Consider the following 20,347-nt stretch of genomic DNA (forward strand, 5'->3'; position numbering starts at 1 on the left):
GACAGAATCTGTGTCAATAGCTTCAGCCAACAGCCAAGACAGCCATTAATCCTTCCTATCAGAAAACTAAATCAAGCCATCTCATTAACCTACACTGGGAATCCTCTAATCCTCTCTCCAGCTCCACCCCACAAAATTGACTGAGAGGTCTTGATGGGATCCTCCATTACCTGTTTTCTTCTTGACTTCCCTTCCAGTTGAGAGGGAAAAGCTCAGACAGCCAGTGGAGGCCTCATAGACAAGCTGGTAAGGCGTGTTCACTCCCATGGCTGGAGTGTTCATGAAGGAATCTGGAGTGGAAGACAAAGGGATTCTTTCTTCAACTTTTCAATTTTTATTTTTTTATAATTTTTTATTATGTTACTCACCATACAGTACATCATTGGTTTTTGATGGAGTGTTCCATGAGTCATTGTTTGCATATAACACCCAATGCTCCATGCAAGACGTGCCCTCCCTAATACTCATCACTGGGCTCACCCATCCCTCACCCCCACTCCCTGCTAAAACCCTCAGTTTGATTTCTGGAGTCCATAGTCTCTCGTGGAAATCAGATGGGGAGATGAATCATTTTTTTTTTTTAACCAAAAATGTAATACAGACTTTCTGTTCTAGTAGTATGGTAGAGCAGGTACTCTAAAGTGCCCTGGTTGTTACAAAACAATGAGATCTTGGAAGAAAAAGACTTCTTTAATGCATGAGGAGGCTCAGAGTAACTAAGGGAAATCTTTGAGATTCCTTTCTACAGTACCCACCCCCCACACAATATACCTTAAGAGAGAAATGACACCAGTGCAGGAAGCAGGGAGCAGCAGCCACAAAAGGTGACAGGATAACTGCCAGGGTAAATGCAGACATAGGTGCTGCACTAGGTGGAGAGATTAACACCGGGCCATTCCCTTATCCAAGGCACAGAAATCAGATGCTTCTTCAACAGATCAGTCTCTTGCAGAACCACACTGTCTCATGTAGAATCATTTGATATCTGACCACTTGAGAATTAAAATTTGGTACCCCTGGGGCTCCTGAGTGGCTCAGTCAGTTAAGCATCTGACTCTTGAGCTCAGCTCACGTCTTGATCTCAGGGTCATGAGTTCAAGCCCCGTGTTGGGCTCCATGCTGAACATGGAGCCTACTTAAAAAAAAAAAAAAAAAAATTAGCACCCCTATCACTAGTAGAAAATCTTTAAAAAAAATTTTTTTTAAAGAGTTTATTTATTTATTTGACAGATAGATCACAAGTAGGCAGAGAGGCAGGCAGCGAGAGGAAGGGAAGTAGGCTCCCTGCTGAGCAGAGAGTCCGATGTGGGGCTGGATCCCAGGACCCTGAGATCATGACCTGAGCCGAAGGCAGAGGCTTTAACCCACTGAGCCGCCCAGGCGCCCCACTAGTAGAAAATCTTGATCACACTTACATAAACCTCATCAAATCATTTGTTCATTCTTCCTCCAAATATGGTCATTCCACTGGTTATGCATGAAATTGTTAGGAAATGTTAAGTAATTTATTACAGTTCATTCAAATTCATAAAAAAAATGGCAAACATGACCTCCTAAATAGACAAAGACTATAACCAGAGACTGCACACTGGATAATGCACACAGGCAAAAAATAACCTTCGCTAGTGATCCAAAAGTTGAGATCAGGACCAACTTTCAGTATTTTCTATTTTAGCAGAAATTAATAAAAGCTAACACTGGTAAATATAGGATAAAACTGGTCAACCATGCTGGTGTAGGCAAAATCCATCTAGAAAGCAGTATTTAGCAAGAGATGTACACATACTGAGACTTTCTGCTCCAGTAATCCCTCTTCTAGGAAATCAGTCTTTATAACCAATAGAAACCAAAGTTGCATATTACAGTGCATATTATACTAATGGTAAGAAACCTGAAAGCATTTGGTTAATTACAGAGCATAAACATTAAAGTCTACATCCACTTAAAATGACAATTATTAAAAGCATATAACCATGATGGCAAACATCTGTGTCTCAGTATAGGAAACTGAAAAATAGGAAAATGGCAGTATTGTTAAAATACTTTTGGAGAGAAAGAGAGAAAGAGAGAGACAGGGAAAGACAGATGGAAAAACCACAAAAGAGCAAAAATGAAAAATAGCTTTATGGAAAGATAGCAAGATTATTTGCTTTCTTTTCTTGTATATGCTTTACTTAATAATATTGCCATCAACTAAAAATCAAGGAGGAGTTTTCTTTCATGACATGGCAGGACTAGTATGTACTGGGAAGGAGAAAAGGAGGACGCAGGCTTACCATTACCACTAAGGACATGCTACCTTAGCAAGGGGAATATTTTGGCTGTAGATTTAAGGGAAGACTACTCCAGACCCAGTTACAGCTTTGGTCTACCTCATGTAATATGATGGTTCATAAAAAGAGAAGTCATGTAAAATAAGTCAACAGGGTTTGAATCTTTTTAATGCCCCATGAGGGCTAATTTTTTTTAACTTACATTTTTTAAATAAACATATAATGTATTTTTATCCCCATGGGTACAGGTCTGTGAATCCCCAGGTTTACACACTTCACAGCACTCACCATAGCACATACCCTCCCCAATGTCCATAACCCCACCCCCTCTCCTGACTCCCCAGCAACCCTCAGTTTGTTTTGTGAGATTAAGAGTCACTTATGGTTTGTCTCCCTCCTGATCCCATCTTGTTTCATTTATTCTTCTCCTACCCCCCAAGCCCCCCATGTTGCATCTCCACGTCCTCATATCAGGGAGATCATATGATAGTTGTCCTTCTCCAATTGACTTATTTCACTAAGCATGATACCCTCTAGTTCCATCCACGTCGTCACAAATGGTAAGATTTCATTTCTTTTGATGGCTGCATAGTATTCCATTGTGTATATACACCACATCTTCTTTATCCATTCATCTGTTGATGGACATCTAGGTTCTTTCCATAGTTTGGCTATTGTAGACATTGCTGCTATAAACATTCGGGTACACGTGCCCCTTCGGATCACTATGTTTGTATCCTTAGGGTAAATACCCAGTAGTGCAATTGCTGGGTCATAGGGTAGTTCTATTTTCAACTTTTTGAGGAACATCCATGCTGTTTTCCAGAGTGGTTGCACCAGCTTGGATTCCCACCAACAGTGTAGGAGGGTTCCCCTTTGCATCCTCGCCAGCATCTGCCATTTCCTGACTTGTTAATTTTAGCCATTCTGACTGGTGTGAGGTGATACCTCATTGTGGTTTTGATTTGTATTTCCCTGATGCCAAGTGATGTGGAGCACTTTTTCATGTGTCTGTTGGCCATCTGGATGTCTTCTTTGCAGAAATGTCTGTTCATGTCCTCTGCCCATGAGGGCTAATTTAAGGCCTTCCTGGATCAGTGCTTTTCTAAGAGAAATGGATCACACCTTCATTTATATTTTAATGGTTAGACTCTTCTTTTTTTTTTTTTTTTTTCCAAACTCTAGGCTTGTTTAAAGAGGAGCATCTGGAACACTCGTGCCAAAAAGAGATTTCCTAGTGAGTATGGTGGAAGAGTCTGCTAATGCAGCAGGATGCAGAAATCATCAAAGCCTCTCCAGAATTCAGCTCAGCTCTCTGCAAATTCTCCTGCACCAGATTAACCACAACCCACAAGGGATGCAGGAAGGCACTGTATCACTGGTGAAAGTCTGTGATCCTGCCAGAATGCTCAAGCATCTTACGAGGAAGAATGCTAATGGTAACAACCATTTTCTTTTCAAGGTGAGAGAACACTATATTCAGGTAGGAGGGCATCATGGGCATGTCTGAGGGTGGGCAGCTGGGCTGGGTGGGACTTTCCTACCCATGCAACAGACCATCAGACAGCATCCCCCCTCAAATGAAATGGATCTCTAAGCTCTATATAGAACACAAGGTGCGGGAATCCATGTATGCTGGTAATCACAAATGTGCAATACAAATAAATGGCACAGTAAAATTGCCATCCTTGGGGGGAGAAATGAGCTTCCTGAGGTCAGCGGAAGTGATGTTGGAAAGCTGCTCAGCTCCCACGCAGAGCCTCTGATGCTGGCGCAGTGGAGCACATAAGCAGGGGGAGGGGCAGGGGGAGAGAAAGAACCCCAAGCAGGCTCCAGGCTCAGCATGGAGCCCAACACAGGGCTCAATACCACGACCCTGAGCTAAAATCAAGAGTCAGATGCTTAAATGACTGAGCCACCCAGGCACCCCAAGAAACAGATTCTTAAATACAGAGAACATACTGATGGTCACCAGAGGGGAGGTGGGGATTAAGTGGGGGAATTAAACAGGTGAAGGGGATTAACAGTACCCTTAATCATGATGAACACTGAGTAATACATAGAATTACTGAATCACTATATTGTACACCTGAAACTAATACAACACTTTGTTAACTACACTGGAATTAAAATTAAAAACTTAAGCGGCTCTTTTGGCTCAGGTCATGATCTGAGTCCTGGGATTGAGTCCCAAGTCAGGCTCCCTGCTTAGCAGGGAGTCTGCTTCTCCCTCTCTTTGCCCCTTCCCCTGCTTGTGTTCTCTCTCTCTCTCTCAAATAAATAAATAAAATCTTTTTAAACATTAAAAATGTAAAAAAATTTAATAAAAGGAAAAAGAAAAAAGCATACTTAGATTGAGGCTCAAAAACACAGAGTTATCAAAATAGAGGCACCTGTTTAGTGTCCGACTCCTGATTTCAGCTCAGGCCATGATTCTCCTAATCATGACATCAAGCCCTGAGTCCAGCTCTGTGCTAGTCATGGATTCTCTCTTTCCCTTCTCCCTCTACCCCTCCTCCCATGCTCACATACGCCCTCTCTCTCAAAAAAGAGTTATCAAAATAACTTTATTTTACCTTGTATTTAACAAAATTTTATTGGTATTGTACACACACACGCTAATTCTTTAAAGCAATAAAAATGACTGTGTCATTTTTTTGAGGTGGGGTGGTTTTCTTTTTCCTGAAAAATAAATACAATAGAGCAAAAAACCACAAATCCTTTCATATTTGCCTTTGCAAAAATATCCAAAAGCTTTATCAGCTTTTTAAAAAATTTTACTTATTCATTTGCGAGAGAGACAGAGACAGAGAGCGCACAAGCAGGGGGAGAGGCAGAGGGAGAAGCAGGCTCCCCGCTGAGCAGGGAGCCACACTCCTGGCTTGATTCCAAAACCCTGAGATCATGCCCTGAGCTGAAGGCAGACGCTTAACCACTTAACGGACTGAGCCACCAAGTGCCCCCCTTTATCAGCTTTTATTTTTAACTCTTTGATAATCGAATCATCCTTTCTCCATGGGGTGGCTGCCCCAGACGAGCTTCCTGTCTCCAGCAGTTGACTAGTTCTGCTCCACTGCGCCAGCATCAGAGGCTCTGCGTGGGAGCTGAGCAGCTTTCCAACATCACTTCCACTGACCTCATGAAGCTCATTCCCCCCCCCCCAAGGATGGCAATTTTACTGTGCCATTTATTTGTACTGCACATGTATATTATTGGATGTTGAACCTCTGACCCTCCGGGAATCCTGACAACATCCAGTGGACAGGGAGAGATGCTAGGTGGGAATGGATTTTACAGGTAAGGGTGAATGGTGATGAGTAAAATGTTTTTCGCTTCCCCACAAAACCTAACAGTGAGCATGACTTTTAGGCATTCAAAATGAACTTTTGAGCAACCTGGGTTTGAACTGTGTGGGTCCACTTACATTCAAATTTTTTTTCTGATAAAAATGGTTATGTACTGTAAATGTATTTTCTATTCCTTAGGTATTTCTTAATGACATCCTCTATTCTCTAGTTTACTTTATTATAAGAAAACAATGTATGGTACACACACATACAAAGTTCGTGTTAATCAAACATGTTGATGTTATCAGTAAGACTTCTGGTCAACAGCAGGCTATTAGTAGTTAAGTTTTGGGTGAGTCGGAAGTTACATGCGGATCTCCAACTGCTTGGGCGGTCAGCACACATCACACCTAACAGCTACATTAGACAGGACCGAATGGCTGTGTCTTCCAGATCCTGTTCCCCTTCACCCCTCCCCAGAGCACACTTCCTCCAACTTTGCACCTGGCATTCCCCTTCACGCTCTTATACTTACACTTTGCATAATGTACTCATATGTAATATGTTACTTATTTTTTAAATTTTATTTAAATAGTATACCAAATGTATCCTTCTAAAACTTGCTTTACTTGCTTAACACTGTTGAGATTTATCTATATTGATCTGTGTGTTTTAGTGCTGGTTTTGGTTTTTATTATTTTCTTTTTAATTGAAGTACAGTTCACATACACTACTATATTAGTCTCAGCTGTACAATATAGTGATTCGATATTTGTGTACCTTACAAAATGCTCCAGCGGGGCACCCTGCCAGCTTAATTGGTGGTGTGTGTGTGACTCTTAATCTTGGGATCATGAGTTCGAGCCCCACATCAGGTGTAAATATTACTTTAAAAATATATTTATTTAAAAATGTTCATCACGTAAGTGTAGTCACCACTTGTCACCATGTAAAGTCATTACAATATTATTGTCTACAGTCCCCATGCTGTACAAGTGCTTGGTTTTTACTGCTATGTTCCATTGTCTAAACAGGCTGTCATTTGTATTTCTCCTGTTGAGGGACATTTAGAGTGCTTCCAATTTTATTTTCCTTGCCATTCTAAGCAGTTCTGCAATAAACAGTTGGTACAACTTGCACAACGTGTGCCAGATGTGACTCTCAAGTGTGGCCAGTGGACGGCTGTGAATCCACACCAGGCCATGACCAGATGAGCTCAAAAATTAAGAGTAGACATTTAGAAAACTTGGTGGTAATCTGACATCGCTGTGACATCACATTTTTGAAAAGGTCAATCCATGCGAGACTGGCAATTGTACAAATTGGTCCTTCACCACAGATAGTTTGAAAAGCACAGCTCTAGGGAATGACTTAGAAGAGAAATTGCTGGGCTCTAAGATGCTAGAGCATCTCCCACCTTGCTGATACCATCAAGCTGCTCTCCAGGGGAACTGCACCACTTTACATACTCAATTATAGCATTTGAGAATCTCAGTTACTCTAGAATCTCTCTGTTTGAGAACCCACCTCAACTTCTGGAGATGTCAAATGTTTAAACTGGGGATCTGACCTTTTTATCTTGCATTCTTATTGGCACTATTTGAACTTCCGCCTAAGCTGAAGCTTGGGTACCTACCTTTCCCCATCTGTCCAACACTCCGGCTACTTCTTCCCATTGTGCCAATCAGGTAGTCAAAAGCCATCTCCTTGGCATTGAGGTGGAGGAGCTGGCTGGCCTCCACAAAGCGCCTTGTGATGTCCAGGGGATTGGCACCTACTAAAAGAACCATTGAAGCAACTCATTTTCCTCTCACATGGGGCCAGTGCTTCCAGGAAAGGACCTCTGTAAATGGCCAAGGAAATAAGGGTAGAGGGAAAATCTACTCCTAGGGTAAGCAAGTATGAGGGTCTTCCTAACGGAAGGTCTTGACCTCTCCAAACCTGGTATTTTGCTCTCTTCCCCTGCTTACCCTTCTTTCTTCCTTACCCATAGGCCAGGGAACTGATGCCATTAGTATGTAAAATAACATCTAGAAGCCTCTAGAAACATCTAGAAGGCTCAGTTACTGGTATGGCTTTATTTCCCCTCCTTGATCTTGGGGTTATACCCTTGCCTTGGATGATCTTGCTAACCACTAATCAGTCCTCTCAGTTTACCCCCTCCTCCTGGGTGCTTCCTCTCTCCCACCACTGCATCATTTCTACAAACTCACTCTTCAGTACCTCTGGCCTCACACTGTTCTCCACAGCCTACCTTCCAGTCTGGATTCAGCAATGTTGGGGAAATGGGACGGAAAACTGGAGAACAGAATGGGGTGGGAGGATGACTCCTGAAGGGGTTGTGGGAAGGGGTTGGATTCCTACAGCAGACCCATGGCTGCCACCTAGCCCCAGCATATCCTTATATATCCATCTGGGATGGCTGTGGTGGACACACACATTGGTCTGGGCAGATCCTTCTGGGCTCAGAAAAAATGGAAAGGAATCTGGTGAGCCAGACTTACCAGACACGGACTCCACCATGGCCTTCATCTTCAGGGTGAGCAGCTCTGTCAGCAGGTGGATGGATTGCTGCTGGAATCTGTGCAGGGTCTCCTGGCTCGAGTGTGCTAGACGGCCACGGGTAGGAGACTGGGTGAACCTGGCTGACCCAGTGGATGCGGGCAGCAATTGCTGTGGTGGTACTGGTGGTGGTGGTGGCTTCTTCTGGACAGGGGCCTGTGCGGGGGTTAATTCCAGGAGCACCACGGGTGGGGGTCCAATGCTGATCTCTAGGCCCACGATGTTGGATGGGGTAGGCAACATGGGGTCAGCAGTGAGTTCCTCCCAAGTGAACTCAAAGATGTTCCTGATGCCCTTAGGTACAGAAATGCCTGCGTTCCGGCAACTGATGAGCAGTCTGGAGATGCGGGCCAGCAGCCTGGGAGCTGAGGCTGTGTACTGCTGGTACAATTCTCGGTTGCTCTTGATGTCAGTCATATTGGTACAGTATGCATCCTGCTAGGTAATACTGTCCATCTCAGACCAGATGGACCTGCAGCTGTAGAAAGTCAGAGCCCCTTGAGAGGTAAACGAAAGGGACAGCTCTTACCTAGGGTGAAGACTTGGAGACAGACAGAATGGAAGTGATGAAACGGCCTTTATACGTCATTGAGCCAGCAGGTCCTATCCAGGAAGAATAAGACTCCTCCTCACACAGGAAGGCAAAGGGATGTCCCTCCTCCTTTTTCTTCCCAGAGACAGCATCAGATGAACCCACGTTAGTGGGTTACTTTGGGAAGGACCTTGGAGATAACCGGATTCCAGAAATGGTTCCAGGTACAGTCATACAAACTGAGTACCTCTAGGAGGAACCCTGGGGTGCTGCAAGAATGGAAAGGAGAAACGTTCCACTGTACCTTTTATAGTCAGAGACCCGGGGGTGGAAGATCTGCTTGTGGTCTATGAATTAAACCTGCAAACACAAAAAAGATGCTTTATTGGCTCTCTGGAAGACGGTGATGTGGTAGTTCCTGGTGGCAATGCAAGGATGGGCATGCGATTACTCAGCATGTACATCTAAAGGCAGATGGGAAAGAATGAGGAGAATATAAATTCTCTCAATTCAATGACTAATATTTGCCACATTTCATCAAATCAAGGTTTGATGTAATTGACTGTAAGATTCACCAACTTACAAGATAGAAAAAAAATCAATGTAAGATGCCATTGAGTATAAGATACATCACAATTTAAGAGATGTTAAAATGGAAAAAAACACGTACCTTAAAATCAATGAACTATATAATAAATATTTTCCCATTTTAATAGAACTTCTCGAGGGCTCTGAGTGCTCATCAAGTAGACATATGTGGGTTAGCAGGAAGCATAATCATGTCTGAGTCAGCTGAACACCATTAGGTATTCTGGTGGTTTATACGCTGCCATATTACTAGACTGTGTTTTGTTCTTGTCTTCTTAATATATATCAAAAATAAACCACTGGTTGAAGAGAGGGAGTGTGAAGCACAATTTAATAAGCACAAAAATGGCTGGGAAAATCCACAAATAGACTTCAAGGGTTTTGTAATCAGATCTGAAAGTTTCATTTATCTGATCAAAATGAGCCCTGTAAGGACATTCTTTAGTAATATATCACTACACTGACAAAAATATAAGGTCACTTCTTGGTCTTGCATTACACAAAAATGATGATTTATTTCTTTTAGTTCCTGAGGGGCTTTGTGAGAACATGAGACTCTGCAAAAGATGCTCAAGAATCCAGAACACAGGGGTGTCTGGGTGGCTCAGTCAGTTAAGTGTCTGACTCTTGGTTTCAACTCAGGTCATGATCTCAGGGTTCTGGGATTGAGCCCTATCTATGTCAAGGTCCACTCTCAGAGCAGAGTCTGCTTATCCCTCTGCCTCTCTTCTTCCCTCACTCATGTACGCATGCACACTTTCTCTCTCTCTCTCTAAAATAAATAAATAAATAAATAAATAAATAAATAAAACCTAAAAAAAAAAAAAGGAAGGAGAGGGTCCACTCTCAGAGCACAGTCTGCTTGTCCCTCTGCCTTTCCTCCTCCCTCACTCATGTACGTGTGCGCATTCTCTCAAATAAATACATTAATAAATAAAATCTTAAAAAAAAAAAAAAAGGAACGAAAGAAAGAATCCAGAACATGAAGGAAAGGCAGACCTAAGGGAATCACCTTTGCTGACATTTCCATGCAGTTCAGGCCTGTTGCCCCTGCTGTCTGACTTAAATGGCCCCAAAGGCAAACTAGGAATGTACTAGAGGGCCTCACAGTGTCAGCCTTTAGAGCTGAGGAAGGACTGCTGGCCAGCCTTCTGGCAATCTTTATTACCACAGCCTTATCGCTGTCAATTCTACCTTTCGTCCTGACAACCACTCCCCACCATGTCCACGGTGCTTCTCTCCTGTCAGACAATCCTCATTCTTTCACCTTTTAACAGCATCCTCTGGAGCCACCCCAAGTTCACCCCTGGGGTGCACCACTCCCATCTGCAGAATAGGTTCACAGGCACGATCTGGTGCGACCACCCAGGATAAGATTATTATCTCTCCCATTTCCCTGATGACAATACAGAACTCCTGGTCAGGCAGGCATTGCCTGTGTGCAGACTCCCAGCACAGCTTTCCAAACACAGTCTTTCCTCACAGCCCTTCAGCTGCCTCTGCCCATCTATCAGCAACAAAATCTCCAAGGAACAAGAGTTCCACAGAGCAAGCCCTTCTGACATCCTGGTTTCCAGATAAGTGGCTTCCTATGTCTATTTGCTGACCCCCTAGCATCTCTTTTCTTCAGCTTTGGAGACTCAGAAAAATACTTCATTTTTTAAATGATAAGTCTGTAGAACAAAGAAACCACTCAGAATCTCAGTCATCTGGGCAATCAGCCAGAGGGATCTGACCCTCACCAAGAAGGGCAGTTTTTTTTTTTTTTTTTTTTTTTTTTTAAAGGCAGGACTCCAATGAAGAGAAGACAAATACAGTCCTTGAAATGCTAACTGGTCTGAGGAAATCCTCCCCATCCCACCCCCTACCAGTTCATTTCTTTTGAGGTTAATTATGAAGATATGTCCTCCAAACAGATAAAAGCTTTCTAAAGCAGTTTTATTGAGATATAATCCACACATATAATTCACACAATGCCCCCCTTTTAAAGTGTACAATGGTTTTTAGTATATTCAAAGTTGTGCAACGGACACCACTATCTAATTTTAGAACATTTTCATCACCCCCAAAAGAAATTCATTAGCAGTCACTCCACAGTCCTCCTCACTTCTAGGCACCCACTGATCTAGTTTCTGTCTCTATAGATTTGCCTGTTCTGGGCATTCCATATAAATGAAATCATACACTGTGTTGTCTTTTGTGACTGGCTTCTTTCACTCAGCGTATTTCCAAGGTTCATCCATGTTGAGCATGTGTCAGTTACATCATTCATTTTTATGGCAGAATAATATCCCATTATGTGGATATACCACAATTTGTTGATCCATTATTTGATGGACATTTTGGTTGCTTCCACTTTGGGGCTATTATGAATAGTAATACTGTGAACATTCCTGTACAAGTTTTTGTGTGGCCAGACAGCCTCACCACGATTCTTTTGGCTGTACACCTAGGAGTGGAAGAGCTGGGTCGTGTGGGAACTCAGTGCTTAATTTTTCGAGGGACTGTCAGATTGGTTTCCAAAGTGGCTATTCCATTTTATAGTCCCCCCAGCAATGTAGGAGGCTTCTAATTCCTCCATGTCTTTGTGAACACTTGTTATTATAGGTCTTTTTGATTCTAGAGCCATTCTAGAGGGTGTGAAGTGGCATCTCATCATGATTTTGATTTGCATTTCCTCAATGACTAATGAAGGTGAGCATCCTTTCATGTGTTTATGGAGCAATTTTTACCTTCTTTGGAGAAAAGACTATGGATCTAAAAGCTGTTTGTTTTTGTTTTTTAAAGAAATGTCATTTTAAATTAAATAGTTATTGTCATGTATTTACTTATATTTACATTTAATTATATAAGTGCTATAATAAATACAATCAACATAAATATTTGTTATATTTATAACATATTTACCTGTATTTTTTTTAAGATTTATTTATTTTAGACAGTAGGGGTAATGGGGCAGAGGGAAAGGGAGAGAGAAACTCAAGCTGACTCCACACTGGGCAGAGCGGGACCCGGGGCTTGATCCCATGACCCTGAGATTGCAACCTGAGCTAAAACCAAGGGTCGGACACTTGACCAACCGCACCACCCAGGTGCCCAGACCTGTATTTACCACCATATAGTTATTTCTTCAAATTCAGCTAGAGGTGTTAATGTGACTAAATCCTGGCCTATGGGATGAAAGTGGAGCTGCTGGGTGTGGCCCTGAGCCACGTTTTTAAAGGAGGCCACCTTCACAGACAGAACTTTGTTCTTTCTTCACAGCCATTCTCTTTCCTCTCACTTGGAATGGATGAGCGCTCGCTACAGGAAGTTAGCTTGGAGAGGGAAGCCGTGCATGCAGGTGACTGAGCAGAGCAGCAGAGCCTGGGCTCCTGATGACACAGCAGCACCCTTGCACCCACAAACACTCGGCTGCCTACCTCTAAAGCTGTTTCACAGGAGAGAACGAGCCCCTTTGTTTAGATCTCCAGCTTGGCAGTCAAGTGTGATTCCTGACCACCAGCCATGTTGGAACATCATCCCACCCTCCTTTGTATGTATCCAATTTTAATTCTGTTGTTCATTTTTCCACCACTGAGACACAGGCCTTGCCCTCAAGCAGCTCAATGTTTCACAGACCCATCAGACTTACAAAACTGACTTATAGACAATATGATAAGGGTCACACTATAGAGAAATGTAAAAAGGCCATGAAAACCCAAAGAAAAAGGTCTAACAGAAGCAGCATTGAAGATGGTTATAAAAGATGAGCAGAAGTTGTCATTCTAGGCAAAAGGAACGGGATGTACAAGGGAGCAGAGGCATTTAAAGCAAGGTAGGTTCAGAGAACTGCAAACCACATCAGTATGCCTGGAGTCTGCAGGAGAGTAGCAGATAAAGTCGGAAAAGTGGTCTCAAATCAGATGCCAAAACGTCTTGTATGTCCTAGCGAAGAATTTGCATGTGTTGTGTGATCAGGTATTCAAATGTCTTGTCTTCAGTCACCAGTTATATCCCATGTGGTAAATCTCATCTCTGCAGCTGGATGGCAGAGGTCACGTCTTTTCTCCCTCTTACAATGTCCATATTACTAAATACAGTGCTGCTACATACCAGAAGCTGAAAAATATTTGTGGCATCAAAGTCCCATGAATAGCCTAATGGACCCATGCAGACGGCCATAAGCGAAGTTTCAAGAATCACCTCCCACAAAGAAATGAAAAGATTGTGTGAGAAGTTTATAAAACATATAGAAGATGACCACAGGCCCAGTGCCATTTTCTGTCTGGCTGCTCTGTCCCAGAGGACAGATTCAAGGGGAGAAACACACACACACAAAGCTACAATGACAAGTCAGAGTGCTTTCTGCAAGGCAGAATGGAAGCCCAGAGAAGGCAGTGTGGCTGGGCAGCTAAGAGTTCAGGCAATGTGACCTTGAGCTTGGCACTTGATCTCTGTGATGATCTCAAGGGCCCTAGTCCTCACCTCCCCAGACTGTGAGAATGAAGTGAGACGATGCGTGTACAGGGTTGGCACAATGCCTGGCACAGTTAAGTGCTCAGTGAATGTTAAATAGAAAAAGGAAATTATTTGGAGTGGGTGAAGAAGGTTGCATAATGGAAATGACAGAAACTGACCCAGAAACAGGTTAGACTAGCGAACAAGGAAAGGAAGAACATCCCAGATGGTGGAACAACGCTTGCTCGAGGTGGAGGCTCTAAACTGGCAAGTTTGGAGAGCAAGAAGCAAGGGTTAGCGTGGAGCAGGAGGGGCAGAACGGGGCCAGCTGTGAGACAATGAGCCCGGACTTCATCCTGCAGGTGATGGGACGCCACTGAAGGGACTGTAAGCAGAGGGCGCATCTGCATTCTAGGGTGCTCCTCCCAGGCGCTGGCAGTGCAGTGGAAGGAGTGTGAGCAGCCCAGCTGCTGTAGGCATTAGCCAAGGAGAGGGGCCGCACCCACGGTACCCTGATTTCTGCCTACAGTGAAGAGGGACTCCCAGTCTTTGGTGCACCTGGAAGGGTACTTAAAAAGCACAGACACAGCAAACTGCCAGGGGTACAGTGGAGCACAAGCAGAACAGGGGTGAAAAGTAGGGAAATTGCTTTGGGAAAAGCAAGTACATGTAGTTAGAAGGAAGCTGAGGGGTAAAATTGGGTATAAGTTTAGAAGAATAGGGCATCCTTCCTTCCCATTACTGACACCGACCCAAGAATATACTTTTTAGAAATACATACAGCTGGGGATGTCTGGGTGGCTCAGTTGAGTAAGCATCTGCCTTCGGCTCAGATCATGATCCCAGAGTCCTGGGATTGAGCCCCAAATCAAGTTCCCTGCTCAGCGGAGAGCCTGCTTCTCCCTCTCCCACTGCCCAATCCCACCCCCCAGCTTGTGCATAATCTTTCTCTCTCAAATAAATAAATACTTTTTTTTTAAAGTACATATAACTGTATACTTAAAAACGAAAATCAAACTTAGCTCTCTCAGATCATCTGGTCCTGGCTTTCTTTGCTATTATCTCTAGTTTCTGGCTCCCTATAGTTTTAATTAGAAATGCTTTGGTAAAGACAGAAAGCAGTGCAGATGTAACTGCTTGCTTGCAGTCTGAGAGCAAGCCCAGCTGTCGGCTAGGACAGGCAGGAGAATGAGCCCTTGTTCAGTGCAACGAGGAAGTGGAGATGGGACTAGGAAAATTAAGACAGTGTGCTTTCTGTTGTTCAGTATATAAAGCATGTTCTGGACAGATGCTTGAACTCTCTAAGCAGATGAGGAGAGAAGGGCTGAGCTAGAGAGAGAAGTGATCTGAGAGGAAGCAGAGTGGGGGCCACTACACACGATTAAGCTTAAGTGCCTGCCACCAAGGAAGGTTTACACAGGACACTGGAACCTCATGGTCACACCTCATCCTGGAGCAGCATTCACTTGCCAGCCACCTGCAACCTCCAGCAGGGAGATTTGTCATGACATGAAAGGCCCTTATTAAGATGGGTCTCCCAGCAAGACCCATCAAGAAACATAAAAATGATCATCCCTTTGACCAAGTGATCTCACTCCTGAAAGTAATGCCAGGCGGGGGGTGGAGGGAGGGTTAAAAGAGGGAGAGAAGCTACTTTGGTACAGATCAATGCTGGTTGAGCCAAACAAAAAGATACTTATAGCCTCTTCATTCTTTTTTTTTTTTTAAGATTTTATTTATTTATTTGACAGACGGAGATCACAAGTAGGCAGAGAAGCAGGCAGAGAGAGGAGGAAGCAGGCTCCCCGCTGAGCAGAGAGCCTGATGCGGGGCTCGATCCCAGGACCCTGGGATCATGACCGGAGCTGAAGGCAGAGGCTTTAACCCACTGAGCCACCCAGGCGCCCCCCCCCTTTTTAAAAAGATTTTATTTATTTATTTGACAGAGATCAAAAGTAAGCAGAGAGGCAGGCAGAGAGAGGAGGAAGCAGAAATCTTACCATTTTCAACATGGATGAGGGCATTATGCTAAGTGAAAGAAGTCAAAGACAAAAACCATATGATCTCTCTTATGAGTGGAATCTGAAAACCCCCAAAACCAGAAAGCCAAAAAGCCGAGCTCACAAAAAGAGAACAAACTGGTGGTCACCAGAGACAGAGGGCGGGGGTGGACAAAATGGGTAGAAGGGAGTCAGAAACTGCAAAGTTCCAGTTACAAAATAAATAAGCCCTGGAAGTGTAAGGTACAGCATGGGGGCTATAGTTAATACTGTCCTGGCTACCTGAAAGTTGCTAAGCGAGTAGATCTTAAACGTTCTCATCACAAGAAATGTATGGTGATGGGCGCTAACTAGACTTATTATGGTGATCACTTTGTAATATATACAAATTTCAAGTCATTAGGTTGTACAACTGAAACTGTTATATGTAAATTAAACCTTGATTTTATTTTTTATTTATTTATTTATTTTTTATTTGTCAGAGAGAGCGAGAGCGAGCACAGGCAGACAGAGTGGCAGGCAGAGACAGAGAGAGAAGCAGGCTCCCCGCCGAGCCCGGAGCCCGATGTGGGACTCGATCCCAGGACGCCGGGATCATGACCTGAGCCGAAGGCAGCCGCTTAACCAACTGAGCCACCCAGGCGTCCCTAAACCTTGATTTTAAAAAGTAAATTCACTTTCGGAAAGAAGACAATCAATCTTGGGTCCCCTATAAAGACAGCAGTGCTGTTCTCAGAGGTACTGTGACCTGGGAGAACTGGGCTGTGAACAGGGTGTACTTTTGTGTTTCTAGTTTTCATAAACAACCCTGAACAACATGCACAGAGAGGTGTGGGGCAGGGCGAGGGACACTGAGGGGTCAAGTGTCTATAACTACCCCCAAGTTCAAGTTCATGGAAGCTTCACTGCTAAAAACATTCAGAAAGAGAAACAGAAAACAACGTACCCCAGTGAAAACACTTACCACCAGGCAAAACTGCCACCAAGCAGGTGAGCTGTCAGAGTCAGGAAGAACATGGCAGTTAGAAATGTGGTGGAGAAAGAAGCTGTTTAAATTGAGGTTGACAAAGAAGAAATATATCTGACCATTCCCATCACTGGACAAAATGCACTTAGTATGCATGTGTATATAAATGCAGCCCGGGATTTATTAAGAAACATGGTAACAGATCAATACTGGGCCTGAGGGCCAGGTTTTCATTAAAACACCTTGCTTCATTTCATTAACCTTCCAGTTTTCCTACACAATAATGTACACCTATTACATCATTCTCTACCCCAACCCCAAACGTTAAACATTAAGCTAGATGTCCATAATCCACACTAGCTAAATGCCTCACTAAGGCAGCTCACAAAAGCTGGGTGGGAGGGCTTGGGGATTTCATATTCTCTGTTCCAGCGGGTCAACAATTCTAATTATCATCACTTACCTTAGCCATATAGCTTTTTACACGAACTGCCTGACATATAACTGACCTAGTTCAATTTACTGGCTGAAAAAAGAAACCAAACACATATCGCGAGGCTCCTCTATGTTGTATTAACTGTAAAGACCAGTACCGACCCCTGTTCCAAATTCTAAATTCTACTGCCTCCTCTCGATGTCACAACAAGGTTAGCTGAAAACCATCCTGCAGGCTGCACTGTGGCTTTAAGAGGAAATAAATGATCCCACAAGTCTTTGGCAAATGTACGGCTAAACATAGCCGGAATCTCATGTATATGGATTTAAAGTTTCTCCTTCGGGAATTTTGCAAGCGAACAAAATGATTTATTTAGCCAATTCAAAGGGACTCTATCAAAACACACAAAGGCCTAGAGGAAAGATTACAGTGAAAACAAATAATTCAAAGCAATTTCTGATCCAAAACATTTCGCTGAGCTCTACAAAGATATGAGTAAGGTGTGGCCGTGTTTTCTTACAGAGGAGTTCATGACTCCTTGCCTCCGAGTTAAACACTGCGGTAAGAATAGCTTCAGCGCTTAATGCCCGCCTGTTTATCAGTCCTTCAGTTACTAATGGGAGGATTACGGTAGTCAGACCATAAAGCATAGAAAAAACAGATCATGCAGAGTTGTGCTAGGCAGGACGGTAGCACCTAGCGTCATGTCTTCTGAGTATCTGAAATGTGGTTAGTATGACGAAGAAAGTAAAATTGTATTAAGAACTGATATTTGCCTATACCCCTGGGGCTAATAATATATGTTAATAAAAATTAAAAATTAAAAAAAAAGAACTGTTATTTGATACAGTTACTGGCAAACTTAGAAATGTTTGTGTGTATGCAACTTGGGTGTGTGAATCTACTTTTTCACTGTATTTTCTAAGAAATACGAATATATACCAAGTATTCCTGATGACAATTTAGCCTCTGAATTGAGATGTACCACTGGTGGATATAGATTTTTAAAAACTCAGTGTGAAAAGAAATATAAAATAGCTGGATATTTTTAAATATAATTAAATGTTGAACTATTTTGGATATACTAGATTAAATACTGGATTAAATACAGTATATCATGAAATTAATTTCACTTTTCTAATGTGGTTCCCAGAAAACTGAAAACAGCTTACATCATATTTCTACTGGGTGGTGCTGTTGCTGAGTGAATCTGAAGTCTTGAGAATGCTGGCGCCATCTGCTGGACACACACTATAAAACAGGCCCACGAGAAATGGTAAAACTAAAATTGTGTCAACACCTAACTCTGGGTCTGAAAGGCAAGAGGATGAAACTAACAACTGGGCTCCTGAAACACCAAACAACCTGTATGCTAAGACAGGATGAGAAATGTTAAAATAGTTTTGAAATCCTAGAGAAAATCTGACTTACAGTTACTTGTCGACAGTGACCATGAGCCAACGTGCAGACTGCTTCGCCATCCACCCTAGGTTGGGCCATCCTGAGCAACGAAAGGTTATTTCGGGTTCCCTCTCATGACCACTGGCTCCCACAGGGATTACTGCTGCCTGACCAGCCTTCCCATCCCTTTTCCACAAACAGCCCAAGTCCTTCTGCTCTACCTTATAACCATACCTTTTCCATCTTTCTCATTTGTCTGTTTTCTTCCTTCCTTCCATTTTTCCATTTTCCAGTGTTCCCAGTATAACTAATAATTGTATTTTTTTCTTTCTACTATTCCAATTTTTCTTTTTCTGTCTCCTCTCCTTGTGCCCAAAAGCTGTTTCAGTTGGTTATGTAGTTTTAGTTCCTACGTTTAGGCCTTTGATCCATTTTGACATTGGGTTGGTTTTGTTTATGGCCTGAGTTACGTGTCCATATTCATTCTTTTGCATGTGGATAGTCAGCTGTCCCAAAATCATCTTTTGAAGAAACTATTCTTTCCCCATTGGATGGCCTTGGCACCACTGTCAAATATGAACTGACCACAGAAATGGAACTTTCTTTTTGGACTCCCAGCACTAGTCCATGGATCTAAGTGCTTATCCCATGTCAGGACCACACTGCTTTGATTCCTGTAGCCTTGTAGTAAGTTTGAAATAGAAAGTGAGAGTCCTCCAACTTTGTTCTTTTTCAGATTGTTTTGGATATTCTGGGTCTATTCAATTCCATACAAATTTAGGATCTGCTTACCAATTTCTACAAAAAGATGGCTGGGTCAGTTGATTTTAATGTGTATTTTTAAAAAGAGATTTGCCTGATCAGACTGACAGAATGACCCTTAGGACAGGCAACTTTGCCCTTGACATGGAGTTCAGAGGTTAAGTTTGCAAGAATTTGGGATTTTCATCTAGTACTACTTGATCCTGGAGTGACAACACTGAGAGCACAGGGCGGTGGAGAAACTGAATTTGGAGCAAATGTCGGCCTAAACAAGCTACATTTAAGTCCCAGAGCTGCCGTTTGGATGCTACATGACCTTGGACAAGTTGTTGACCTTTTCTGGGCTCCAGTTAGCAATCCATAATGAGCACTCCCATCAAAATCACTGAGACTATGTGGATCGGAGCCCACAGGAGTACAGGCTCCTTCTGGCGCTTGGAAGATCTGCTGGCCAACTCCCACTGCTTGCCTGGAGCCATGAAGACACTGAGGTGCAGCAGGCAGAGGACGGGATGTATTCAGACACAGGAAAGGCTTCCAGAGCTCTGCTCACTAACTCACTGTTAGCAAAGATGCAGGGACCTCCCTGCCTCGCACTCCAGCCCAGATCTATTTCACTAAGACTTCTGAGGTGATGTGGCTCCTGAAAGTGTGCCCTCCTACAGTGGGCACAGCAGAGAGACAGGCCCAGCTGAAAAGGTAACCCTAAAGCTGAAGAGCACCTCACTCTCTGACTCGGTCCGACAGCCTCCACATGGGCCCCAGGTACTCCATACGCACTTAATGAAGACCCACCAGGCATGTGTGGTGACAATATAAGTGACTTCACCTCCTCCCCTTTTGGATTATGAGGTTCTACTCCCAGGTCATCCTTATCATTTCAAATGTTATTGCTTAGTAGTCCACCAGCTTCGGGGGCTTCTTGGAGACTAGATTACTTTGCCACTTTGACAGGCAAACATGCCTCCTGACAGATGCTCCATCAAGTGATACGGAAGCTGAATCCTTGGAAAAAAGAGAGCCGCACGCTAGTATTTGCGAAAGGAAAGGAATGGAACCCTTCAATCAAATAAGCCAAGGAAGTGGGTAGGAAACAGGA

General features: G+C 43.2%; 1 protein-coding gene across 1 annotated transcript in view; it reads right to left on the reverse strand.

Annotated features, from left to right (window-relative positions):
• Positions 1–8,539, reverse strand: part of C20H3orf20 (chromosome 20 C3orf20 homolog) — an 84,571-nt gene extending 76,032 nt beyond the window's left edge. Inside the window, exons 1-3 of the mRNA XM_045991858.1 lie at positions 8,065–8,539; positions 7,197–7,337; positions 171–290 (exon numbers count right to left, since the gene is read on the reverse strand). Coding sequence (XP_045847814.1) covers positions 171–290; positions 7,197–7,337; positions 8,065–8,539 — 736 coding nt within the window. The remainder of the gene's footprint in view (positions 1–170; positions 291–7,196; positions 7,338–8,064) is intronic.
• Positions 8,540–20,347: the final 11,808 nt, after the last annotated feature.

Source organism: Meles meles, chromosome 20 (genome assembly GCF_922984935.1).
Source record: "Meles meles chromosome 20, mMelMel3.1 paternal haplotype, whole genome shotgun sequence".
Taxonomy (NCBI): Eukaryota; Metazoa; Chordata; class Mammalia; order Carnivora; family Mustelidae; genus Meles; species Meles meles.